Genomic DNA, 25,578 nt, shown 5'->3' with positions numbered 1-25,578 from the left:
TGCCCAGGCTGATCTCGAACTCCTGGGCTCAAGCGATCCTGCCACATCAGCATCCCAAAGTACTGGGATTATAGGCCTGAGCCATCATTCTGGGCACTAAATATAATTTTTAATGATAAATGATTTTTCCACCTCCCAGGTTCAAGTGATTCTCCTGCGTCAGCCTCCCGAGTAGCTGGGATTACAGGGGTGCATCACCACGGCCAGCTAATTTTTGTATTTTTAGTAGAGGCGGGGTTTCACCATGTTGGCCATTCTGGTGTCGAACTCCTGACCTCAAATGATCTGCCAGCCTCGGCCTCCCAAAGTGTTGGGATTACAGGCATGAGCCACCGCATCTGGCCAAGAAATCCCCTTTTTTAAAAAATTTTATTTTATTTTTGAGACGGAGTCTCACTCTGTCGCCCAGGCTGTAGTGCAATGGCACTATCTTGGCTCACTGCAACCTCTGCCTTCAGGGTTCAAGTGATTCTCCTGCTTCAGGCTCCTGAGTAGCTGGGATTACAGGCACCCGCCACCACGCCCAGCTAAAGGAAATCCCCTGTAAAGAGGAAAGTTTAAAAAAAATTTAAAAAAGGAAAGAAAAAGAAGTACAAAATTTGCGGTACCTTGTCTTATTCTAATAAAAAATAATGATACTTATCCACAGATACAGGAACTAACGGGGGGAGGAAATTTTCTCTTTTATGACATATTTCCAATAAAATTTTAGTTTTTATTAGCAAATTGAATGTATATGTTGTTTTGAACTGTACTACTAATAGATGTAACCCTTAAAGCCTTATTAAGGTTACAAAAATTAATTTTAAAATGTCAATTAATTTATACACATTTGTTTTGAGGCAGGGTCTTGGCTCTGTTACCCAGGTGGTAGTGCAGTGGGGCAAACACTGCTTATTGCAGCCTTGACCTCCCGGGCTCAAGCAATCCTCCTGCCTCCTTTTATTTTTTGTAGAGACAAGATCTTGCTGTGTTGCCCAGGCTGGGTTCAACCGGTTCTCCCACCTCAGCCTCCCAAAATGCTGGGATTATAGGCATGAGCCACCCCATGACCGACCTACTTTTTTTTTTTTTTTTTTTGAAACGGAGTCTTGCTCTGTCGCCCACGCTGGAGTGCAGTGGTGCGATCTCAGCTCACTACAAGCTCCGCCTCCCGGGTTCATGCAGTTCTCCTGCCTCAGCCTCCCGAGTAGCTGGGACTACAGGCGCCCACCACCACGCCTGGCTATTTTTTTTGTATTTTTAGTAGAGATGGGGTTTCACCCTGTTAGCCAGGATGGTCTCGATCTCCTGACCTCGTGATCTGCCTGCCTCAGCCTCCCAAAGTGCTGTGATTATAGGCATGAGCCACTGCGCCCAGCCACTTTTTTTTTTTTTTTTTTTTAAAGAGACTGAGTCTTGCTCTGTTGCCCAGGCTGGAGTACAGCTGCATGAACATGGCTTACTGCAGTCTTGACCTCTTAGGTTCAAGTGACTCTCCCACCCAAGCCTCCCAGCAAGCCCTGTAGTACCTGGGACTACAGGTGCGCATAACAATGCTTGACTAATTAAAAAAAATTGTTTTGTAGAGACCAGGTTGAGCTATGCTGCCCAGGCTGGTCTTGAATTCCTGGCCTCAAGCAATCTTCCAGCCTCAGCCTCCCAAAGTGTTGGGATTACAGGCATGAGTGAGCCACTGCACCCAGCCTGTATACATATTTGTGCTGCAAATATATGATAGGGTTATCAGTAGTAGGCTTTGAAGCATACCAATAAGTTACATGTAGGATAAAACTATGGGAGGAATAAGTGGGAATTATGAGAAAAGAAAAAACGATGTTAAAGAAGGGTTTCTTGTGTTTTTAAAATGGATGGTGGTGGCTCTCAAATCACTGCTATTTGGGTAGAAATGGGTCAATACAAATGCAGGATGGAATTGTTTTATAAAGTGTCAATATTTACAAGACACTTGAGATTATATCCTTTGCATCTATTTACATGTATCATTGAAGTATTTTATAATATTTCAGATGTCAACTTAAAAATGTATGAGGGGGATATACATATTCGAAATTCTTTTACAGAACACTGGAGCAAAGGACTGAAAACCGATAACCAGGTAGTTCTTGGACAATAGCCCTTTTCAGCAGTGGTTAATTGCACATGCTCTCAAAGCCAGACCATCTAGGTTGAAATTATGTCCTCCTTTTCCTATTGTGTTGGGCACAGGGATGATTTTTAAAATTTTCATTTTGAGACAGGGTCTGAGTCTTATTCCATTGCCCAGGGTGTGAGTTCAGTGATGCAATCACGGCTTACTGTAACCCTGGACTCCTGGCCTCAAGCAGTCCTCCTGCCTCATCCTCCTCCCAAAGCCCTGGGATTACAGGCATGAGCCACTACCCTGGCCTCTTTTTTTATTTTTATTTTCTTTTTAACCGAGGTATAATTTACACATAGAAGCACACTCTTTTGCAACCTGAACACACTGCTGTAACCAGCACTTAGATCAGGAAACAGAACAGTACCTGCACCTCAGAATTCCCCCTCATGTTTGGGTGTCTTAGTCTCTCTGCTACTGATCCTACATCTCTAAAATGGGGATAATAATACCAACCCCTTGGGGTTGTTTTGAGTATTAGATGAACAAGTATCTGCAGAGCTGTCAGCACAGTGCCTGGTACAGGGCGAGTGCTACCGAAGTGTTGGCTGTTGTCATGATCCCCTAGGGCCACCAAGCCAGCGCCTCTGCTTCCCTTCACCTCGGCCTAACAGCCCCAGGCTCCAGGAGCTTCTGGGCCCAGCAGAACCACCTTCAGGACCCCAACACACTGGATATGGTGGAGGGTAAGTCTCCAGCTCCTTACAAGAAGGTTTGGAGAAAGCCACAGCACGGTCAAAGGCGTAATGATCTTCAGATAAGTTACACACCCAGTCCAACATGAAATGTGTACTTTATTAGCTGCGTGACATTCCACTGCCCTCAAGAGACTCAATGTCACAGAACCATCAGGAGCAGAGGGCTGGAGGTCTGTCCTGACATGTCTGCCACAGAACACACCTCCATCTCCAGCCAGGTCGGAGGCTCATGGTAAGAGTTCTGACCAACCCCGGGCCTTGGTACTGGGCCATGAGGTGCTGGAGGATTCTGAGCTGGGAGGCTCAGAGCAAGGTACTCATGTAGATCAGAAACTTCTTTCTTCACTGCTCCCTCCATCCTGTAAGCTGCCTCTACACCTGAGACTCTCCCACTCTCCACCAGGCTTGCTGTTTAAATGGAGCCCTGCAGGAGGCTGGGAAAAGTCGTGAGCTTCTTCACCCATGCTATCCTGGGTCACCTGGATCAGCAGTTTGTAGCTACTTTAGGAGAGGCCCATCTGGGAGGATGTCTGCCTCCCCAAGATCTTTTTTTCTTTTTTTTTTGAGATGGAGTCTCGCTCTGTCACCCAGGCTGGAGTGCAGCGGCGCGGTCTTGGCTCCCTGCAACCTCTACCTCCTGGGTTCACACCATTCTCCTGCCTCAGCCTCCCCAGTAGCTGGGATTACAGGCGCCCGACACCAGGCCCAGCTAATTTTTTTTTTTATTTTTAGTAGAGATGGGGTTTCACCGTGTTAGCCAGGATGGTCTGATCCGCCCGCCTTGGCCTCCCAAAGTGCTGGGATTACAGGCGAACCACCGCGCCCGGCCACCTCCCCAAGATCCTTAACTCTCACCTTGCCCACCTTCAGTCCCCTCGTGGTGTCTTTATCTTGGAGTTCAGTGGCCCCAACTCCCTGCAAATCCAGGATCTGAGCCGTGTCTCTGGAAGTCCAGCTGCTTGGGAACAGAGCCAAGGTGTTCAGGGAGGGAGGAGAAGCGGGGACCACAGATGAGTCCTTGTACTTCCGGGGGATGTAGAGGTGAGGCCAGGGGTGACCAGAGTCCCTCAAGCTGTTCCTGTTCTGAGGATGGTGCCAGAGTTTTGTCCGTTGCCACAGCCAGGTGAGGCATCCTGGGGGAGGAGTTCCTGTGCTTTGGACTACAGTCGTCCAAGTCTCCATAGCTTGGGGTCTAGGAGGAGCAAGAAAGAGGGATGCACCCCAGGCCAGGCTGCAGGTTAATCCACCCTGACTTCAGGCAAAAATTGTACCTGCCCTTCCCACACCTCAGGGTCCTGCTGCCCTGGCTCCAGCTGCAGGCTCCGTAGTCACATTCTGGGCTTTGCCAGCACCTTGCCCAGGCTAACCCTATCGTGACTCTGATCATAAAGGAGGTAAGCAGAAGCCCTGGCTGCTCTGGGGCCACAGAGGCTCTGGGCCTGATGCCACACTGTGACCAAGTCAGGGTAGGGAAGGCATGCAGCTGCTCACAGGTAAGCCCCTGGGAATCCCCTCACCTCTTACCTGTGCAGGAGGCAGAAAGCCCTGGGGCAGCCTGGGCCCTGGACTCGTCGTCTCCGAGGCTATAGGAAACAAGGCCAGGTCATTGGAGGCAGGGGCTTCCAGAATGTAGCTGGCGTGGCCCTGGGACATGGGCTGCTGGAGGAGCTGCAAGATGCGGCTGAGGTCTGAGGACACGCGGGACTCCAGCCTGCCAGACAGAACCCCACAGTCAGGGTCAGGGCTGGCAAGAGCAGTTCCTGAGGGCAGCTGTCAATCTTGTAGCCTGTGTGTTGTTCCTGCTAGATGGAATGGCGGCCTGGGGCCTACCTGAAGCTATTTCCTTACTGGGATCCACAGCCCCTGCCCAGAATCCCCCTGGTACACCCCTGACTCTTAACAACACCAGTGAGCAGGCACCAAGCATACAAGATTCAGTCCCCGAGATGCTTTAACGTGGATGTTCTAATTATCCCCATTTCACAAAAGGGCAAACTAGGTTCAGAGCTGTTTAGTAACTTGCCCACACTCTTGCTGGTAGGGAACAGAGCCAGAATTTGAACCTGGACTGTTCTGCCTCTAAGCCCTCACTCTGCCACCACAGCCCTGCCATCCACAGGACACACTCCCTTTCCCAGGACCTATGGAATTTGTTTCTGCACGTGGTTGTGCCCCTCCCCTGAGAAGCTCCCTTGGCATGTTCCAGAGTTTTCTAGGGGAAGTCATCGGGGGAATTGTGCTTAGTGACAGGTATGGGGAGACCTGCAGCTAAATGGCGTGCCCCATTCTAAAACCCACGTGGCACCCTGTGATATCTCTGAGCCACTAGGAGGGGCTACCCATGCCCAGCCCCCAGCCCTGACCACAGCGCACTCACCTGTTCATCTGGGCCTGGAGCTGCTCTAGCCTGGAGCCCAGCTTCAGAGGCCAGCAATCTGGGTCTCCCTGAGGGCTTTGGGGGCTGCGCCTTGGGGGCATTTGCTGCAGTAGCTCAGGCCAAAGGCCAGATGCATCTGAGATGCTCAGGGGAGGGGCTGCATCTGCAGGAGGGAAAGGGAAGTCTCAGCTGGGCCTAGCTGGTTCCAGAGGCCTGACCCTTCTCAGTAGAGCCCGTCCCCCACCCCCTACCTGCCCTGGGGACACAGGCTGTGAGGAGTGGCTCTCCTTACCTGGGTGCCCTGAAGCACAAGGTCCTGCCCCCATGGAGTTCTGGCTCCCAGGACCCAGGAGGCTGTAGCCCTTGGAGGGGAACTGGGGCCCCAGCTCATGGGGAGACCCTGGCAGGGTGAGGACTTTTAGCGCTGGTTTCACTGCTCAGGGAGCTGCAGCCCAGTGGCCCCCCTGATGCCTTGGTGTGGAACCTCAGGGGGCTGGCTAGTCTCCATACACTCCTGGGGGTTGCATTTGAACCACAGAGCCCCCACCCTGCCTCTGAGGACACAGGCCATCAGGGCTGGGAGACGGGGGAGGAAGGAGGGCCAAGGCTCCAGCTCTGGGTCTAGAGAGGGAGCCCCTCTCCACTCATGGAGTGGGGTGGCGCTGGGGAGGCAGTATGGAGAGGACATGGGAGGGGTAGGAGGCTGGGCAGGGGCTGCGGGCTGGTGGGGGCGGGGGCTGGCTTTGCTCACCTGACTGGTTGTCACTGAGAAAGAAACCTTGGTGGTCTTGGCTGCCAGGAGCCTGTCGGGGGGATGAGTGGAGACCCCCGGCTGCCTTATGGGAAGCAAGAGAGTGAAATAACAGGAACCAAAGCTGGGATGGGGCCTCTTTGTTCTTCCCTGCCCTGACCCCATGGTGCTGTCACAACTAGGTGAAAGAGTGACAAGCAGCTGGGCACAGCAGCGATGCCCTGGGCGACTTCCTGCAGATGGCCCAGGCCGAAGAGACCACACCCCTTCTGTCCTGGTGCCCAGCCACTGGGCATTCTGGCCACCTGATGGCTGGGGCCCCAAGGCAGAGTCCTAACCTGTCAGTGCCCTATGCAGATCGGGGGAGGGAGGGGAGAAACTGAGGAGGGGGAGAGGGGATGGTGTGGGGAGGGCTGTCCACAGCCAGAAAGCCCACCCAGCTCTATGCTCAGGAAGCTGGGCACAGGGCCCATGCCAGCAGAGCCCTCCCCCAAGGTGGAGGGGCGGGGCACCAGGGAAGAAATAGCCCAGGCTCTGTGTTTCCCGGCGAGGTGCACACTCCCTTCTTCCCATTAGTCCCCTCCTCCATGATACCCCTCTGGGCATTCCCAGGTCGGTCCTGGCTGTCCCACTCCTTGGCAAGCTTGAGCTCCACATGGCTTCTCCTTTATACCTTCGCGACTTTGGCTATTTTACTTTGTGGCTCTTTATTTTTCTTGAGTTGTCAAAATCTCCTCTACTGAGGGATGAGCATGAGAAGAGAGACAGCTTTGTCACCTCTTGGCAGCCCCTGTGTCTGGCACTGTGAGCCCTCTGGACAGGAGGCACCCCCCTTTTCAGCCTGGTATGATGTGGTAGGAATGCCTGGGCTTCAGAGTCAGACAAATTAAATTCACATTTTGGCTCTGCCGTTCACTAGCTGAATGGCTTTGGCCAATTTATTTATTGTCTCTAATCCTCAGTTTCCTCATCTAGAAAATGGGGATAATAATACCATTTGCAAGCAGATCATGTAAAAGAAGCCCCACCCTTAGCACATAGTCGGTGCTTAATAAATAGTAGCTATCCCCATACTTAGCATGACGCCAGCCATGGTAGGCACAAAAGAAGTTATGGAAAAGGTTGCAGGATTGGGTTGAAAGGAAGAGTATTGGTCAGATGAGTGCCCTCAGGCCAGGCAGGCCCAGCCCTCAGCAGGCTGCCTGGGCATTTCCACCCACCCTGGCCCACCTGGCCCTGACTCACATCCCGAAGGTTGAAGGTGACCTCCAGCTTACTCCAGAAGCTGTCCGCAAAGGCCGGATACATGTCCAGCACCTCCAGCAGGTCTGCCCGCTGGATCTTGTGCAGGTCGCAGTAGGTCAGAGCCCGCACATCTGCACTGGACTTGCCTGGCTGGGCATGGAGGCTGACGGGTTCCCCAAAGATGTCATTCTTCCCTGCCAGCCAGAGGGGTGGGAGTCTCTTCAGGGTCTGGCTCCATGCTCCCTTATGAGGGTCCTTTGACCATGGCCTCCCGAACCTCGGACATCCTTCTAGGCTGGGGCCTGCTGCCCAGGATCGAGCTCTGGGGACGTGGCTGGATGTGCTGGCTATGGGTGGCAGGGTGGGGGTGGGGGTGGGGCTGTTCTCTTCCTGTGTCCTTTGAGCGGCACAGAGATCCTCTCACTGTCTCCAGGCCCTTCAGAACCACCCTCCCTCAGAATCTCCCTCCTGTAGCCCACGCTTTTTGGCACAGTGGGCAGGAAGGGGCCCTAAAGGCTCAACATCTGTCTCAACGTCTCCCTGCTGCTTGGCCTGCCGGTGCTGTGGAGCAGGGTGCAGGGAACCCAGGGCCAGAGCACCTAACTCTGCCAGGGCAGGGCCAGAGACTTCTCTTTGTCTTCCCACTCCTGATTGTGGGGCCAGGTAACCAGCATGGCCCTGGTGAAGGAAGCCTGGGGAAGTTACTCCCCCTCTCTGGACCCCAGAGTCTTCATCTCTAAAATGGGTAAAACCTGATCTGCCTTGCCAACCCCACTGGAGTGTTCAGGGAAGCAGATGAGGTGATGCTTGAGAAAGTGACTCAAAAAGCAACAGGCGGCAGGGCGCAGCGGCTCACGCCTGTAACCCCAGCACTGTGGGAGGCTGAGGCTGGTGGATTATTTAAGGTCAGTAGTTCGAGACCAGTCAGGCCAACATGGTGAAACCCCATCTCTACTAAAAACAACAACAACAAAAACAAAAATTAGCGGAGCATGGTGGCCTGTAGTCCCAGCTACTCGGGAGGCTGAGGCAGAAGAATCACTTGAACCTGGGAGGCGGAGTTTTCAGGGAGCTGAGATCGCACCACTGTACTCCAGCCTGGGTGACAGAGCGAGACTCCATCTCAAAAAAAAGAAAAAAAAAAAAAAAAAAGCAAGAGGCACCTGACTAGGTCTATGCAAGGCAAGGGGGAAGGACATACCAGGGTAGACATGGGTGATGCTCAGGTATGTGGCAAGGGTACTGGGCCCTCCTGGTGCCAGGTGCTGTGCTGGCCAAAGGATAGAAATATAAGATGTTGTGCCACCCACAAGGACCCCCTCAAATCCCTGCAAGATAGGTATATAAGCAGCCAACAAGTTTACAGCATGATCTGTAGAGCCCTAGAAACAGGAAGAACCAAGAGTTATGGGGCCATGGAGGAGGGAGGGGCTCCTCCTGCCAGGGGTGGCTGGGGCAGAGAGGAGGAGGCTTACAGAGGAAGTGAAATGGGGGCTGTGTCGAGAGAAACAAGGACCGGCCCCCATGAGAAAGGCAGTCAGGACAAGAAACAGCATGTGATCAGCACTGCACTGTCAGGGCTTAGGGGTGGAGAGCCCAGGGCCGGGGTGCCACGGAGCATGACTGCTTTGATTCCCACTCCCCCAGAAAGTCCACTTGTTAGTGCAAGTGGCAGTAACAGTTTAGCACAGAGGGATGGGTGGAGGCTGGGATATGTCCCCACAAGAGAACAGGATCAAAGGGCATTCACAAAGGAGGGGGCTGAGGCCTGGAGAGGGAAGGGGCTTGCCAGGGTCACACATGAAACCCTGAAGCTTGAAATCTGGGCAACATTATAATGTGATGGTTTTCCAGTAGACGAAAGATTCTGATCTAATGTCTCTTTCTACTCAGGACAAAATGAGAGGTTTCATGTCTCTAACTGAAACTTAAATTGGATTAACTTCTTAATTATTAATAATAATTATCATCCCTCCCATGTGATGGCACTTTTTTTTTTTTTTAAGACAGAGTCTCACTCTGTTGCCCAGGCTGGAGTGCAGTAGTGTGATCTTAGCTCACTGCAATCTCCGCCTCCTGGGTTCAAGCAATTCTCTGCCTCAGCTTCCCAAGTAGCCGGGATTACAGGCACCCACCACCATGCCAGGCTAATTTTTTGTATTTCTAGTAGAGACGGGGTTTCACCATCTTGGCCAGGCTGGTCTTGAACTCCTGACCTTGTGATCCACCCACCTCGGCCTCCCAAAGTGCTAGGATTACAGGCGTGAGCCACTGGGCCCAGCCGTGGATGGCACGTCTAAGGTAGGCTGGGAGTGAGGGAAGGTCTCATACAGAAACCTATGCCTAAGCCCAGCCTTGGAGGACAACTGGGATCTGCCGGACTGGCACAGGGTAGGGCGTTCCAGGCAGAGTGGCAGCACATGCAAGGGCATAGATTTAGAGAACTCTAAGTAGTTTGGCTGGAGCATGAAGTACCAGGGGGAGGGTGGTAGGACAGGGTGGTCGGATTGGGATAACTGGGGATGCCATGCATGGGCCATGGGGAACTGTGGAGGGATCTTGAGCAGAAGAGGCAGATGTACAGATGTCTATTTCAGGTCACTGGCAGAAGGTGGAAGACAGGCATGGGAGTAAACCAGATGCAGGGCCATGGGAAAGGAGTTCCCAACACCTTTCCAGAAAGGACCCAAAGAGGGATGGATCCAGGCAGGGGCAGGGAGACAGGCATGAGATGGAGAGGTACGGACAAGTCTGGCTGGTAGACAGTGGGCAGGAACGAAGTAGGATGCCCCCTTGGCTGACTGTGGCATGGGCAATAGGCAGATGCTTCACAGTGATGGGGATGCTGAAGCAGCTGGTTTTGAGGAAAGGTGATGATTTCAGGTTGGGATACATTGAGTTTGATCTGCTCATAGAATACTAGGGTGGCCAAGCCCAGGAAGAAATGGAACATTCTGGTCGAAGGAAACAGTGGTGTGAGGACAGAGCTCTGGGGATCCTTGTGGCACAGGTGAAGGCTGAGGCCGTGGGAGGGAGAAGCAGGCCCAGGGGAGGATGTCAGGTGAGGAGGGGAGAGGAGAGCAGATCACCAGCAGGCCAGAGGAAGCAGAGGGGGAGGGCTGCCCGAGGGGAACCTGTCCAGAGGGGCTGGAGGATAGCCAGGTCATGGGGACCAAAGGAGGGCGAGGCTGAAGTTGGGGTGGAGATGAAGTCATGGGGCAGGCAAGGAAGATGAGAATCGAGAGGACCCTGTGATGCTCTGAGAGGCAAAGTGACTTGCCCAAGGTCACACAGCAGATATGTGGCAGAGGCTGCTTGTGACCTGTCTGTCCCCCCTGCCCAGTGCTCATATCCTTCCTCTAAAGTGTCTGGCTATCCTTGTGTCTGCACTGAGTGAGACTGGGGTCCCCAGCCAGGGCATCCACCTCCACCCAGAGAGACCCTTGGCTTTTCTCCCTGAACTCCCCAAGAGTGCAAGAAGGTAGGAAGACCTGCCTGGGCTTCTGAGTCACACTGGCAGCCCTGGAATTCCTGCCTGGCCACAGACTAGCATGATCTCCCTCAGCCTCGACTTCCCTCTCAGGAAAATGGGACCTCCGGCAGAGAGTTGTTTTAAGGATTCAGGGAGCTGGGTATAAAGCTCTCCCGGGCACATGCTGTGCACGTGGCTGGCCAGTAAAAGTAAAATCCTCATCAGGAGGAGGGTGGCCCCGGGCAGGGCATCTCCAGTCCCGCCCCCTTTCATCCAATCCCCAACACAGGCCTGGTCCACTCCGCCTGACCCACCTAGGATGGCCACGACCACGTCGTCGCGTAGGATCTCGATGGAGCCTCGGGAGATGAAGTAGAGCGTGGAGAGCACGTCGCCGAGGTGCACCAGCGTGTCCCCAGGCGGCGCGTGCGTGGTCTTGAACTTGACGGCTAGCGCGCGCAGGCAGCCCTTGCTGGCGCCGCTGAAAGCTGGGCAGTGCTGCAGCAGCGCGCGGTGCAAGTGCAGGCAGATGTCAGCCTGCAGGCACTCGGGGAAGCCCTTCAGCACCTGCAAGACGGGCGGGCGGCCAAGTACAGCGGGGCGCGGCCGGTGTGGGGCTGGGGGAGAGGGTGGGGAGGGCTCCGGGGACGCCCGGTCCCCGCAGGATCTTGGCTCCCCCCGGGGCATTAGCCGGAGGGGCAGGGCTCACCGCGTTCATGTCAATGCCATTGGTGTAGGACCAGGCGTGCTGGAAGTACTCCTCCAGGCGCTGGCGCAGCGGGTTGGGGATCTGGTGGAAGCGGATGAACTCCTTGACACGCAGCATTTGCGTGTGGTAGCGTGCGGTGCCCGAGTACAGGCGCTGGATGATCGCAGACACATTCCCGAAGATGCTGGCGTACATCAGGGCTGGGGGCGGGGCGGAGAGTGAGCTCCTCCGCGGCCCCACTGGGCCACGCCACCCGGGGCTTACCCAGGTCTTCCTCCTTCCAGCAGCCCCCTGGTGAGGGACCCCTCTGTCCAGGGAGAAGTCAGCAGTGACCAGGGCAGTGCCAGGGTACATGGGGGGACAAAGGCCCCTGGGCTTTCTGCCCTCCTCCCTCTGCCCTGTGCCTCTTAGCATCTTACTGGGCCCAGCGGTCAAACTCCCGAGAAGAAAGAAGGAAGGCAATGGATTTTTAAAGTTCAGACCTGTTTTCTCCTTTAAGTTGTAAAAATACAGTAAAGAGAAAACTCTCAGCCGGGTGTGGTGGCTCAGGCCTGTAATCTCAGAACTTTGGGAGGCTGAGGTGGGCAGATCACCTGAGGTCAAGAGTTCGAGACCAAACCGGACCACAAGGTGAAACCCCGTCTCTACCAAAAAAATAGAAAAATTAGCCAGGCGTGGTGGTGCCCGCCTGTAATCCCAGCTACTCAGGAGGCTGAGGCATGTGAATCACTTGATCCCAGGAGGCAGAGGTTGCAGTGAGCCAAGACCGTGCCACTGAGCTCCAGCCTGGGAGACAGAATGAGACTGTCTCAAAAAAAAAAACCACAACAACAAAAAAGAGCAAACTTTCAATTTCTTGTTTTCACCCATTTTCTTCCTTTGTTTTTGTTTTTCTGGGCTTTCACATCCCCAAATACTCTGAACATGACAACTCAATCTATGTGCAAAATTCCATGCTGCCTCTTGTGTTCCTAAACCAGGTGTCTTGGGAGGCAGGCAGCTGGGGGCAGGGAATGAGAGCAGCACAGCCTTGGAGCCGAACCCCTGGGCTGGGATCGGGTCACTTGGTCATTTCCTAGCTGTGTGCCCTCTGGCAGTTTAGCACTATCTGGGTTCTTGCTTTGTTCTATCTCGGTACAAAACTACACAAAATTTCACGGGTAAGACCAGAGCATGAAGTTAGGCCATGGCATGAGGTCTCACTCACAGCCGATGAGCATGATGCAGATGGAGAAGACCTTCTCGGAGTTGGTGTTGGGCGAGACATTGCCGAAGCCCACGCTGGTGAGGCTGCTGAAGGTGAAGTAGAGGGCTGTGACATACTTGTCCTGCACTGAGGGGCCGGAGGCTGGGTCGCTGCCGTTGTAGCACTTGCCAAGCTGCACGCCCAGGCTGTCCAGCCAGCCGATCTTGTGTTCCAGGTAGGGCCGCTCCACATTACCGATGGCGTACCAGATGCAGGCCAGCCAGTGCGCTATGAGCGCGAAGGTGCACATGAGCAAGAAGAGCACAGCCGCCCCGTACTCAGAGTAGCGGTCCAGCTTCCGTGCTACGCGCACCAGCCGCAGCAGCCGCGCTGTCTTCAATAGCCCAATCAGGGTTGTGGTCTGGAGGGGTAGGGAAATAGTCACAGGGCTGGGGTCAGCCCTTGGAGGGGTGCACTCAGGCCTGCTTTTGTTCACTCATGCATACAACCACATAGTCATTCAACAAACATTTATGGAGAACTTCCTCCGGGCCACGCACTTGGCAGTGTGGCATGGTATGGGACATTGAGGATCTCAGCCTAAAGCTCAAAATACTGTTCTGGTTGCTAGGACAGAAGTCCAGTGGGAGCACAGAGGAAGGGGAGGTCAAGTCTGCAGGGGCAGGTCAGGGGAGGCTTCATGGATGAGGTGACGCATGAGCTGAGCCTGGAGAGAGGAGGCTAAGGCTCCAGACAGACAGGAGGGAGACGGAAAGGGCACTCCTGGCTCAGGGAGCAGCATGAGCAGCGGCACTGAGGTGTGAAGTGCATGGCCGATGTGGGAAACTGAGTGTGGCACTGCAGCCCGGTGCACATGCGGGAGATGGAGGAGCAGCGAGAGCTGTGCCTGGGAAGGGCAGGGCGGGCAGGGGCTGTTCCCTGTGGGCTTCAGGGTCCATCACGAGCTTGGCTTCTAGTCTGTAAGCCTTGGGAAGCCACTGAAAATTCTGGGGACCCTGTACATCCCAGAGGGTGGAACACAGGGTCAGGTAGGCGATCTGAAAGTCGCTGTGGCAGCTGCATGGAGGGGCGGGAGGCTGGCAAGTTTGGTGATGGGACACAAGTGAGTACGAAGGCCACTCAGTGTCCAGGTAGGGGCAGCAGGGTAGGAGGGTGGATTTGCTCAGGGGTGGTCTTAGGGGGGTTTGGAGCAGAGGAGCCCTGCTGGACACCCCCTGCTGGACAGGCTGGGGTGATAAGGGGGCACTGGAACACAGAGGGCAGAGTTGATTTCAGTGAAAAGCTGATCCTGAGGAGAGGGGGCAAGAGGAGACCTTGGGACTGGAAGCTATGAGAAAGGCATGTAGATGCCTTCACGTCACCTGTGGGCAGCCGGGTGGGCATAGTGGAGGGCTAGGGAGCGAGGTGGGAGCCAGGGTGCACTGGGGGAGTGGCCTGGGGATCCCTTTCTTCCTCCAGGATGAGTGCAGTTTGGAAGTCAGCATGAGGGGCCAGGACCACGAGTGCCCGTCCAGGAAGGGGCAGCCTGCTCCTCTTACCAGGGCCTGCTCAGAGAGGGGGCAGAGGGGCAGAGGCCTGGGGGTGCAGCCTCGGCAGGTCCTTCTCCAGGGCTGGGAGGTGACAGATGTTCGGGGCCTCCTCTCCACTTCCATGTGCTTCAGCAAAGGTGCCCAGTGCCAGGTACTCTTTGCACCCAGTGCTGTGCAGCAGGGAGGGCTTAAGGCCAGCGTGCAGAGGAGAGCCATGGCTGCTGGCCTGGAGGGGGTCTGCTCACCTCATCGGAGCCGGTGCGGAAGATCAGGAGATCAAAAGGGATGGCGGCCACCATGTCAATGAGGAACCAGCCCTTGAAGTAGTGGACGGCGATGCGGCGGGGGTGGCTGACCACCTCATCATTGGTGTTGACATAGGTGGTGCGGAAGTTGATGATGATGTCCACAATGAACATGATGTCCACGATGAGATCCACCACGGTGAGGGGACTGCAGGTATAGCCGCAGGCCCCACGCCGTGATTCGTCCTGGTCGCTGAGCAGGAAGGCGGCTGAGTAGGGCGTAAAGACGGCTGTGTAGATGACCAGCAGCAGAATGAGCCAGTCCCACACGGCCTTGAAGGGGCTGTAGTGCAGGATGGTCCAGCGGTGGATGCGCGGCGCCTGCAGCTTGTACTCGGGCAGCACATCTGCGCCCAGGGACAGGACCTGGGGGTGGGGGCCGAGGGAGGTCAGGCAGGGGGCAGCCACCGCTGGTGAGACCGGCCTAGAGGGCTGAGGCCTGGGGAAGGTGTAGTGGGAGAGGGTGGGTGACCACGGCTCTGGTGGGCAGAGGGGATGAGGGAGAGATGGGGTGGGGGGTGTCTGAGAAGGCAAGTTCCTAAGGGGACAGATGCCTCGGGAGGAAGTGCAGAGAAAAGAGTTGGGATGCAAGAGGAGGGGTATGGCTCTGCCCCATAGCGACCCCAGGTTTGATGCTCACAAGCTCCCTTGGAAACATCCTGGAGTGGGTGGAGCCAGGCAGTGGAGGGCCAGGCCCATGGTCATCTGTAGACCCATTCCACACAAGAGCCCACTGAAGGGGTAGCTGGTGGGCTGATCCTCTCTGGTGGGCTTAGGAGGCCCCCTGTGGTCAGGGTTCCTGATGGGAACAGGTCACTGCTAGAAGAATGTCTTCCTTTCTGAGGGCCCTGGAGAGCCAGGACCAGTGAGTGCCCTCTCTGGGGCCAACTGAGAGCCTCCTATGGAAAGAGTCCATGGGGTAGGGGTGTAGCCAACCTGGACCCTCAACAGGTCCTGGGCACCAAGGAAAACTGACTCCTCTCCACATGTCCAAGGATTTGGAATCATCACCTTCTGCAGAGACTTCCCTTCTCCCTTCTCCCTTCTCCCCTCCCACCCCCGCCTCCAAGACTGTGATCAACCCAGGAGCTCTAGGTCCCAGCACAACATGCCCCGGCTCTGCCCAGCTGCCCAACACGAGAGACAGCCAGGGCATTAGGAAGGGCATGGGTACTGAAGCCAGGCCTCCCCAGTTGAATCCCAGGTCTGACATGTGCTATAGGTGAGCCTTGGGCAAGTTTTGTAACCTCTGTGAGCCTCAGTTCCCTCATCTGCGAAATGGAATCACAAAGGACAACAAAAGCCATGGGTAGTGAGGAAATGAGATGCATCTGTTCTCATGTAGTTAGTGAGATCCATCTATTCTCACGGAGATGGCATGCGCTGCTCTACACAGTAATTCCCTGTCCACCCTCTTTCTCCCTCATCCTCATCAGACACTGCTCCAGACAAGGATGGAGCTGGAGGGGTGTTCCATGGACCTCCTCTCCCACCAGATGAGACCTGGTGGATAGCTCTGGTTTAGGAAAATGTGCAATGTAAAGTTTGACCTTGCAAACAAAATCAGTTAGCAGATGGGATCACAATAAGGCAGATCCATTTGGTTTCAACCAGAGGGTCCCTATCTGACGTCCAAACCCTTGAGTGGGGCTACCATGTCCCCACCCTGCAGTGACCTGCTCAGCCTTGAGGCCTCACCTCGTACTTCCCCAGGAAGCCCCCTCGGACTCCACATAGACTTGGGCTCTTTGTTAATTTTCTCCCTGCCCCTGTATCCACCTAGCTGCATGGTGGTGCTCCACTGAGCCATGGGCTCACTGAGTTCGGCTCCCTCACCGGCCCTCTCCCCACTGTGTGCCCAGCTCTGGGTCCACATGGGCTCTCAACTGCAGGTCCCTGAATGAGCACTGCAAACTGGGGCTCTGATTAGGAGCAGCTGCCGTCAGACCCTGGGCATCAGAGCCGCTCCTCCTCCTCCTGAGGGCCGCTAGGACCCTGCTAGGGTGAAACAAGGCCCTTCCCTAGGCCTGCCTGGGTGGGGAGTGGGAGCGAGACAGAAGGAATGGTGGGGGGTGGTTTAAAGTAGGCTGAGAGGAGAGTTCCTCAGCTCCTCAGGGCCCCCAGACAGGAGGACCCCCAAAATCTCCCACTGCCTTCAAAGCCAGCTTGAGGGCCCTTCGTGGCAAAGCCCACCCTGCCCAGTGTCCCCCAGAGCTGCAAGGCCCTCAGGATGCCCAGGCTCTGGTGTGAGGCCACAGCCATTGAGGCTCTTTATGTTCTGGTTGAGGCCGATGTGACTTCCCTGATCTGGGTCCTCGCCTGCCCTTTCCCCTGAGATCTGTCAGGCACCTCCCTGGACCTAGGACCCACATGGAGTGGGGGAGTGATGCCAAGAGGGGCCAAGCTGAGGAACAAACAGGGGCAGGCAGGTTGGGCAGGCGCCGGGACTATGGGCCCAGCCAGGCCTGGCTGTCTTCACCGACCACTCTCTAGTCTAACAGCCCCCACCATGGTAGCCACCAAGAGTGGCATCAACCTAAGAAGCCCTGGAGTAAGCAGCTGGGGGGCTTCCCAGGGTCAGGCCTTTGGGCCACTCTGCCTGACCTCAGAGGGCACAGTCCTGCAGCCTGGTGTCCTACCCTCCTCAGGATCTTTGAGCTCAGTGAGGTGCTGAGTGGTCTTTCCCACACCTGGTTCCAACAGCAACTGTGCTTTAGGTGAAAACAGGCAGGGGGGAAAAGAGCTGCCTCCAGCCCCAACACAGGGACAGCCCCAGCAAAGCTGGGAGCAGGCCTCTCCATGCTCTGCATTGCTTAACCTGGGCCTGGGCCCCTGGCTATGACTTATAGCTTTGCCTCCTGGGGCCAGAACTACTCAATGTGAAATGGGTCCCCAGAGACCATTTAGTCCCTCTCTCTCCTGCAGATGAAAGCCCTGAGGCCTAGAAAGGGGGCTGGTATTTCCCCTGGCCAAGGTCACACAGGGAGTCAGTGCCAGGACTGTGGTCACTGGAGCCTCGGGCAGGGCTCCTCGCATTTCCCTCTGGAATGGTCAGGCCTTCCGACCTCATGAGAAGGGACAGCTGGGTGAGCTGGAGCAGAGGAACCAGGGAAGCCTGCCTTGGGGTGGCCAAGGAGGAGCTGCCAGGGTCCTTCAGGGCCTGGCCCCCAGGAAGCTGATTAAAGATAGCTGGAGGTGCCAGCCTCTCCCTGCCCTGCCTGGCATGCAGGAGGATCCTGTGTTCACATTGGAAGGAAGTAGGGAGGGTGGCTTTTGTCTCAAAGGCAAGGGGCTGGCACAGGGCTGGGACCCCCCCACACCAGCTCTCCTCTCAGTTTGGCCCTGGCATGTCTCCTCTCTGCCTCTCCTACCCTGTGACGGGCTGAGCCTTGGTCAGGCCCCCATAGTGGCCTGCATGTCCACCCCCTGCCCTGGCTTCTCCACGCCTAGGAGGCGGCATCATTCACAGGCCCTGCTGACCCCAGCCTCCTCTGGCTCTAGGAGCTGGGCACAAGGGCTGTGACCTCAGGGCAGGCCTTTAGGTCTTTAGGTCTCAAACAGGACAGGAGGCCTGGGGCTTGAACCAGATATTAGAGGCTGGACAGGCAGGATCTCTTTACCGGCCAAGGCCCCAGAAGGGCCTGGGCCCAGAGCCTGGGAGGGGACCCTGGAGGCCTGGCGCAGCTCTGCACACCCTGCTCCGCAGGCCCGCACCTGGGTGACCTTCTCAGTGACGTTCTGTGTCCGCTCCACCACCTTATGGGGCGCGATGATCTCAATCTCCGTGGTGGAGCTGGAGCGGTGCTTCTCCAAGTTGAACTCCACGAAGTTGAGTGTGAACTGCGGGATCTGGCTGATGGTCCTGTACTTGCCCCTGCCTGTGCCTGGCCCTGGTCCGCCTGGCCTGCCGTGAGAGCTCTCTGAAACCAGGGCCAGAAGTCAGAGCAGCCAGGGCCAGGGGACCCTCATGCGTCCCTCCCACCACCACCCTCACTCTGCCTCACCGGAGCCCAGGAAGCTCTGGGACAACAGGCGCTGGGACAAGCTGCGGCTGCTGCGCTTGGCCAGGAGCTGGGCCAGGTCCTCGAAGTTGAGGATGAACATGATGACAGCCCCGTCCTCATTCTTCACGGGCACCACATCTACCAGGCAGCGGAAGCTGGAGGCTGCAAACACCATTGGGGGGATGGGGGTTGGGCCCTGAAGGGGTCCCCTCCTGCAGTGACCTGGCTAGGGAAGGGGCTGAGTGAAGGCCAAGTGAAGGGCAGCCACTGGGGTGAAGAGGCCTGGACAGTGACCAGAGATACTGGGCAGAGGGTGGGTGAGGCTGCGCAGCTAGTGCTCCACCCACAGGGCAGAGGTGGGGAGAGCGGTTAAGCTGCTCATTAGGAGATAAGGTAGCATCAGATTAGGCCCAAGTCCACGCCTGGCCATCAGCTCAGAGCTTAACCTCGAGGTCTGCTTCTGCTGTAATTAAAGCTGAGCAGATGGGGGTGGATTAAGTGGGGAGGTGAGGCTGGGCATTCTACCCCATGGAGCTGGGTTGGCCCTGGGCTATCTTCCCATATTCCCATCCTGCAAAGATGCCCTGCTCTTGTGATGCGGGGAGGAATTTGTTGTTGAAAGTACACTAAGTGCTGGGCATGGGGCCAGTTGGAACATTTGGCCTCAGGAGGTCCTTGGGGGGCAGGCATGGACCCCCATTCTGCAGAAGAGAGCCTGGGGTTTTCAGAAACTGACTTTCAAGGGCTGGGAGGGAGCATGGAGAGAGGATCCCTGGGTTTGCAGGACATAATAGCTTGGAAAAGGGAAGGGACTTGTTTGTGAGGAGAGTGCTGGGGCCAGAACCAGGCTGCTGCTCTGGGCCCAGGAGGAGTGTGGGGTCCCAAGGCAGGGCTGGGCCCAGGGAGCAGGCAGAGTAGTGGCCTGGGCACCAGAGAGGGAGGAGGATGGCTGTGTGGGGGCAGGGCAGGCCCCTCCGGCCACCTTCCCCATCATCTTGGGCAGCCCACATCCAGCGGCTGGCTGCTCTGTACATCTCAGGCCACAGACTCTGCCCCTCCAGGGTCTCCCTGCAGCCCCCTTTGGTGGATGGAACAATACCAGCTAAAATGCCCCATGCCTGGCCGGGCGTGGTGGCTCATATGAGCCTGTAATCCCAGCACTTTGGGAGGCTGAGGCAGGCGAATCACTTGAGGCCAGGAATTCAAGACCAGCCTGGCCAACATGGTGAAACCCCGTCTGTACTAAAAATACAAAAATTAGCTGGGCGTGGTGGTGTGCACCTGTAGTCCCAGCTACTCAGGAGGCTGAGGCAGGAGAATCGCTTGAACCCAGGAGGCTGAGGTTGCAGTGAACCAAGATCATGCCACTGCACTCCAGCCTGGGCAACAGAGCAAGACTCTGTCTCAAAAATAAATAAATAAATAAACAAAATACCCCATACCGAAGAGCTCCAGGCTGGGCACCCCACAAGCACCCTCTCCATGGGAGTCCTATGTCCCCCAACTCAAACTGTTGGCAGGTGTCAGGCCCAAAGGGCAGGATCCTCAGGGGGCAGGGGCCTCAGGTGACCACGCAGATGAGAAGGCAGAGCTGCACTCCCTGAGGGCAGGTTAGGCGCTGTTTCACCTGTCCCAGGTGTTGTTTGTTGACTGAGTGGATGGAAGCCCATGTGTGGGGGACACAAGCCGGCTGCTGGTGGGAGTATCGCTGCTGTGGAGCTCACTGGAATGACTCTCTACCAGACTCCTTGTTTCATCCTCAGCCCCTCCTCACAGCCATCAGAGCTGGGGTGCAGCTGAGCCACCCCTATCCTCCCTCTAGCTTTCCTCCCCGGGGAGTAGGAATCTCCCGTATTGGATTTCTGGACTCCCAGGCACCAGGCAGCCATCTACCATCTGCTGCCCGGGCCCAGGGGAGACACCCACACTGGGGAGAGGCACCTGCCTGCTTCACCCACTCCTGGGCACATAGTGCTATAGGCCCAGACTCCCAGGCCCAAGCCCATCACTCTAGTCAGCCTGAGGCATGGTGATACTTGGATGCTGGGACCTAGACAGGGAGCCTCCTTGGCCAGTGGCCTCGGACACTGCTCCTAAGGCCAGATCATATCGTCAATCTCTCTGGCACTGCAGAGATCTGTCCTGGCAGGGGGCAGGGAGAGGGCAGAGCTGGGCAGAGGGCCTCCAGGCTCTCTAAGCTGCTGGGGGCTGTCAACGCACAGTCTTGGAGTGGCTGCACCCAGCAATTGATGTTAGTGGAAAATTGATGCAATTGGAAAACTGCAGCTGGGAATGGACCAAAGACCAGCCAGTTATAGCAGTGAGGGCTGGGGCTGAGGTGGGGCGTCAGTGCGTGGTACCCCATGCCCCGCCCCCATGCCTGCGGCCTGTTGGGTAGGCAGACAGGAGGCTAGGAGGATTTGGAAGAGTCCAGAGCATTCTCTTTCCCCCCGCTCCAGGTTGTCCTTGCTTACCCGTGGCTCAGAGCCCCCACACAACAAAAGCCCACATCTAGGTGACCAAAAGTGGGTAAGTGTACCATCTCGGGTTATGCCCAGGAGTGGCAGTGTTCCCGTGCCCTTGCTGGGGCCCTGGAGGAGGAGCCACAGTCTCTGCCCGCTTCTTCCTTGCAGGAGCTCCTCCCAGCACCCACCTCTCTGACCAAGGGCAGCAGGTTTGTCTGCCCCCTGGGAATTCCCATTCCTTCTTACATGCTATGTTCTTACTTTTCTTAGCAAAGGCACCCCACTTCTCCCCCCTGGGAGAGCCCACTTCTCTCTCCTCTTCTCTCCCTCTTGAATGTGCTCCTTCCTTCAGTTTCCCAGCACTCACAGCCTCCTTGTTGTCTTCACCTCTGTCTCCCGATGCACACCCCATCCAGCACTGTGGTGAGCCCCCAGGGAGAGGCTGGGGCTACAAAAAGCTGCCACTGAGAGGGTGGCCGCTGCATGCTGCCTCCTGGCTTGGTCCTCCTGGCATTCATGGCTGTGCATATGGTAAACATGGGAGGAGGGTGGGGGCAGACAGCAGCCCCTTGTCCCATCTTCCTTATCAAGAGCTAAGGACTGGAGAAGTCCCAAGACTCCTCTGATCTGGCTTGGGGATTAGGGGACTCTCTGGTTCGGGATCCTCAGAGAAGAGGACCCGGGAAAGGCAGGCTGGGGTGGGCTCCCGGGCAGGTGCCAGTGCGGGGCAGTCATGGGTGACAGTGGGGGGATCTGAGTGCTCTCTTTTCTTCCTGCCAAACTCTCACCAGTTCTAGTCCTGCCACATCCCCATTCCTCCTTATCTGTTAGGTTCTCACCACTCCTAGCAAAGGCAAATAGAGGAAGAGCCAGTTTCCCAGGGGTCTCTGAGCTGTCTCCTGGGGTATTTTTGCCAAGTGCCCTGGCCTCTTTGAGCCCAACTGTCTGTAGCTGCACAACGTTGAGCTATGTGAACACAAACCCTCCACTTTGACTTCGAGAATTTTCAGTGGATTACCCCTTTAGAGGAAAAGAGGATTATATATAAATCAGCTAGAGATCTGCTCAGGACCCCTTCCCACCTCCCTGGAGTTGGGGGTTGGGGAGAAGGGAGGTACTGACCCGAGGAGGAAAGAAATCACCATTAAGATGCCCCTCAGCAGGACTGTAAGTGTACATGAATATGGTCAAAAAAGGATCATGTGCCAGCCTGGGCAACGTAGTGAGACCCCCATCCCTACAAAAAATTAAAACATTAGTCGGGTGTGAGGGTGCACGCCTCTGGTCTCAGCTACTCAGGAGGCTGAGATGGGAGGCTGCAGTGAGCTATGTTCTTGCCAGCCTGGGTGACAGAGCAAGACCCTGTCTCAAAAAACAAACAAACAAAAAAAGAATCATATGAGGTCAGAGTAGACCTTAAGGTGAACATCAGTTATCTGAGCACAACATCCTTCCCTTAGTGTAAAGCAGGCCAGGAAGCTCCCCTTTCTGGGTTTCAGGACAATTTCAGGAAGGTCCAGGTAATCAAAGCCTTGGGCAATAAGATAGGGAAGGGCCGAGGGTGGGATGGGAGTAGATTGGGACTTATGGGGCACCAGGTATGTGGGCAATTTCCCATTTTCACCGAGGGTCAGCCCCCAAGACAAGGTTCCTAGGTTCCCTTCTGAGACCTGAGGACTCCCACAGGATTCTGATCTGATCCTGATCTCAGGGGGCCAAGGCCAGGCTTTGACTTCTGCCCTCTGCCCAGACACCTTCAGGGTGCTGAGGGGACCCCAAGAGCCATCGCCTGACATCCCTACGAATCTGGGATCAGGTATAGCTCTAGTGTCAAGGAGAGGAAAAGAAAGGACCTGCTGTACCCCCCCATTTCCTGCTGTCCCATCCTGTTCCCCAGGACCCTTCGCACTCCCCTGACAGCCACCTCCTCTCTGCAATGATGTGAGGAGGTGAGGTCACAGCTTTAAAAAATATTCTGACTTCATAAACCCTGTGAGTACTGCCACACTAAGCCAGATTCTTCCCAGTCCCCTCCTGGTTGCCACTGCCTGCTGCACTTCTCGCTGCCACTCACTCAAGCAGCAGCAGCAGGAACAACCAGGACCTACCCGAGAAGCTGTAACTCTGAGAAGCCTGCAAACATACACACGGGCATGAACTTGCAAGCACACACACACACAGAGGCACACACATGCAAGCACACACATGCTCATGTTCCACACACTCCAGGCCCCTGAAACCCGGGCTGTCAGCACTCCTTGGCCCCGATCCAGAGACATCCGTCATTTATCTGCACTCAGGTGGCCTCATGCCTGCCTTCCCTGGGGACTTCTCTCCCCTGAGCACCTCCTTCCCCGGAAATCCTGCCTCTAAACACAAAGGCAGCTTGGGTCCTTTCTCTCCTCTTGGGATTACTCAAAAGAAACCTCTGAGGGAGGAATCCAGAGACTTGGGTTCCAGTCCCAGGTTGGACTCTAGCAGTGGGATCTTGGGCAAATCCCTTCCACATCTATGAAATGAAGGGATTTACCTAAGCCAGTGGTTCCTAAAGTAGGCAGGACATCAGAACCATCAGGGAGATATTTCCAAATACACCCGCTTGGCCTCATCTCACACCTTCTGAGTCGGCCTCTCTGTAGAGAAAGCATGTTTTGGAAAACATGCTCTGGGTAATTCTGATGCAGAACCAGGTTGGGGGCCATTGATTCAAGAGATTTCCCAGGACATTCAGGATCTTTTCCTCATTCCAACCCATCCTGCCAGGTCCAGTGAGGACCCTGCGGTCCTGGGGGGTGGAGGAGGATTTCCAAGGGCTGCTGAGCTCTGTCTTCACCCTCTGACTTATGCTTCTGTTTTGCTTGCAGTATGCTCCCGCTGGCAGTAACAACCCAAACTCCATCTGAATGAGCTTCCTGGTCAGGGAAAACTCCAGACCCTGTCTCCCCAAAGAGCTGAGACTGGATGAGGCAGGCCCACCCCACTTTCCCACCCAAAAGCCCCCATGCCTTGCCTGGCCACAGAGGTCTTGAGGAGGTGACTCCTCCTCTAATCCTTGGAGCAGACGGAGAGGAGGGAAGGTTAATTTCCATCCCAGCTGCCTGACAGCTGGGGCTGACAGTGACAGAGTGGAGAGCCAGGAGACCAGGGACACGGGGGAGGGATGGAAGAGCAGGAGGCCCTGCCCCAGGCCAGGACCAGTGGGTGGCCTAGCCTGATCCCTAGCTCCTGCAAAGGACCTCAGAAGGCATCATATCCAATGCCTGTGGAGGAACCAAGGCCCCTAGAAGAAACAGGATTTGTTCAGGCCCTTTGGACCCTGGGTCAATGCCTTCCCCAAGGCCACCCTGGCTGGACAAGACAGAGGGCCAAGCCTGCCCTGCAAAGCCTCTGGCCTGAGTGTGCCTCACCATCCTTGCGGTAGTAGAGGATGTCCACCTTGCACTCCTCAGCCCCCAGCAGGGCCTGCGCTAGGCGGGACACGGCGCTGCTCGGTGTGTTGGGGCCTGTGAGGAAGTCGCAGGTGCAGGGTTGCTGCATCACCTCCACTCGGGAGTAGCCGAAGAGTTCGCAGAAGCCGTCGTTGCAGTAAATGATGGCGCAGTTCTCCATCTGAGCATTGGCGATCAGGAACTTCCGACCTGGGGTGGGGGGTGGGAGTTGGGAGGCAAAAAGTCCATGGGAGCCAGGATTCGGCGGCTGGGAGGGAAAGATCATAAGGACTCTTGGTGGCAGTAAGGGGAATTTAGGCAGAGGAGCAGGGCAGTGACTGGAATGGGGGAGGGAGTCGGGCCTGGGGATTGTGGGAAGACTAGGGCAGTGAGGGTCTTGAGGTGGAAGGAAGGCCCAAGGCCTCCTGGAAACAGGAAAAGTGTGGCGAAGGGAGGCAGGGATGTGACCAGATGGGGGTCAGGCCTGGGAAAGCTCCCGGGAAGACCAGAGCCAGGATATGAAAAGGAAGGAAAGGAAGGACTCAGGGAAGCCTCTGGAGGACGCGGGTGAGGGGGCGGGCAGTGGCTGGAAGGGGAGGTTCGGACTTGGGGCACCAAGGAAACAGCTGGGGGGGTAGGGAGGGAAGGGCTGCATGCTGCTCCTTGTGTTCCAGAAAAGAGGACAGCATTTAAGGCAAGCGGGTCTCCCTGGAGGAGAAGGTGTTGGGGACATCAAAGGAAGGATTTTGCATTCAGCACCTGGCACTCACCACCTTGCCCGGTTAGAAGTTAGTAAAGGGGTCCGGCCCCCCCCTTTCACGGAACCAGGACTCCAGATCGTCCCCCCGCCCCAACATACACACACTCACTTTGGCCCTCGAACTTGCGGATGATGGTGTCCAGGTAAGTGTTTTGGGGAGCGACGTGGCCCCTGCGGACCGGCATCTTTCGGCCGCAGCCCCTGCCCGGAGCCACAGGCGCCCCCGGCTCCCGGCGTCTCTGCCTGTCCTCGGGCTCAGCAACGACCGGCTCCGGTGGGCGCCGCCCCCGGGGAGGGCCAACGGGCTCCGCGCCCCGCCCGCCAGCCTGCGTCTGCCCTCCCCTGCCCTCCCCTCCCCACCCCTGCCCCACCTCTCCTTTCCTTTCCTGCGGTCCCCTGCCCTCCCCTCGCCTCCTCTCCTCTGCGCCGGCCCGGGAGCTGTCCACCCCTGGGTGCTGAAAGAAGCCGCGCGCCGGCAGCGAGGAGGG

General features: G+C 56.2%; 1 protein-coding gene across 3 annotated transcripts; it reads right to left on the bottom strand.

Annotated features, from left to right (window-relative positions):
• Positions 1-365: 365 nt before the first annotated feature.
• On the bottom strand, positions 366-25,330 carry KCNH6 (potassium voltage-gated channel subfamily H member 6). 3 transcript variants are annotated; one of them, XM_055256341.2, is made up of 15 exons: positions 25,200-25,330; positions 24,310-24,540; positions 18,438-18,599; positions 18,148-18,353; positions 14,374-14,799; positions 12,845-12,999; positions 12,600-12,685; positions 11,393-11,592; positions 10,998-11,250; positions 7,212-7,405; positions 5,967-6,051; positions 5,216-5,378; positions 4,363-4,549; positions 3,694-4,030; positions 366-541 (listed from the first exon to the last, which is right to left on the bottom strand). In XM_055256341.2, the coding sequence occupies exons 1-14, from the start codon at positions 25,273-25,275 to the stop codon at positions 3,737-3,739; spliced, it is 2,718 nt and encodes a 905-aa protein (XP_055112316.2). In that variant the 5' UTR covers positions 25,276-25,330; the 3' UTR covers positions 366-541; positions 3,694-3,736. The 3 variants fall into 3 exon arrangements, with proteins under 3 accessions (XP_055112316.2, XP_055112312.2, XP_055112315.2); XM_055256337.2 differs by adding an exon at positions 5,508-5,615 and having other exon boundaries at positions 12,600-12,999; positions 25,200-25,275; XM_055256340.2 differs by lacking the exon at positions 366-541 and having other exon boundaries at positions 2,787-4,030; positions 12,600-12,999.
• Positions 25,331-25,578: the final 248 nt, after the last annotated feature.

Source organism: Symphalangus syndactylus, chromosome 20, assembly GCF_028878055.3.
Source record: "Symphalangus syndactylus isolate Jambi chromosome 20, NHGRI_mSymSyn1-v2.1_pri, whole genome shotgun sequence".
Classification (NCBI taxonomy): Eukaryota; Metazoa; Chordata; class Mammalia; order Primates; family Hylobatidae; genus Symphalangus; species Symphalangus syndactylus.
This window is presented reverse-complemented; position numbering and strand designations above follow the sequence as displayed.

Coding starts and splice junctions, on each gene's coding strand:
- KCNH6 (XM_055256337.2), bottom strand. CDS start 25,275: ATGCCGGTCCGCAGGGGCCACGTCGCTCCCCAAAACACTTACCTGGAC. Junction 5,616..5,966: donor TCTCAGTGACAACCAGTCAG/GTGAGCAAAGCC, acceptor TCACCCTGCCAG/GGTCTCCCCATGAGCTGGGG. Junction 5,379..5,507: donor TTGTGCTTCAGGGCACCCAG/GTAAGGAGAGCC, acceptor TCCCTCCTGCAG/ATGCAGCCCCTCCCCTGAGC.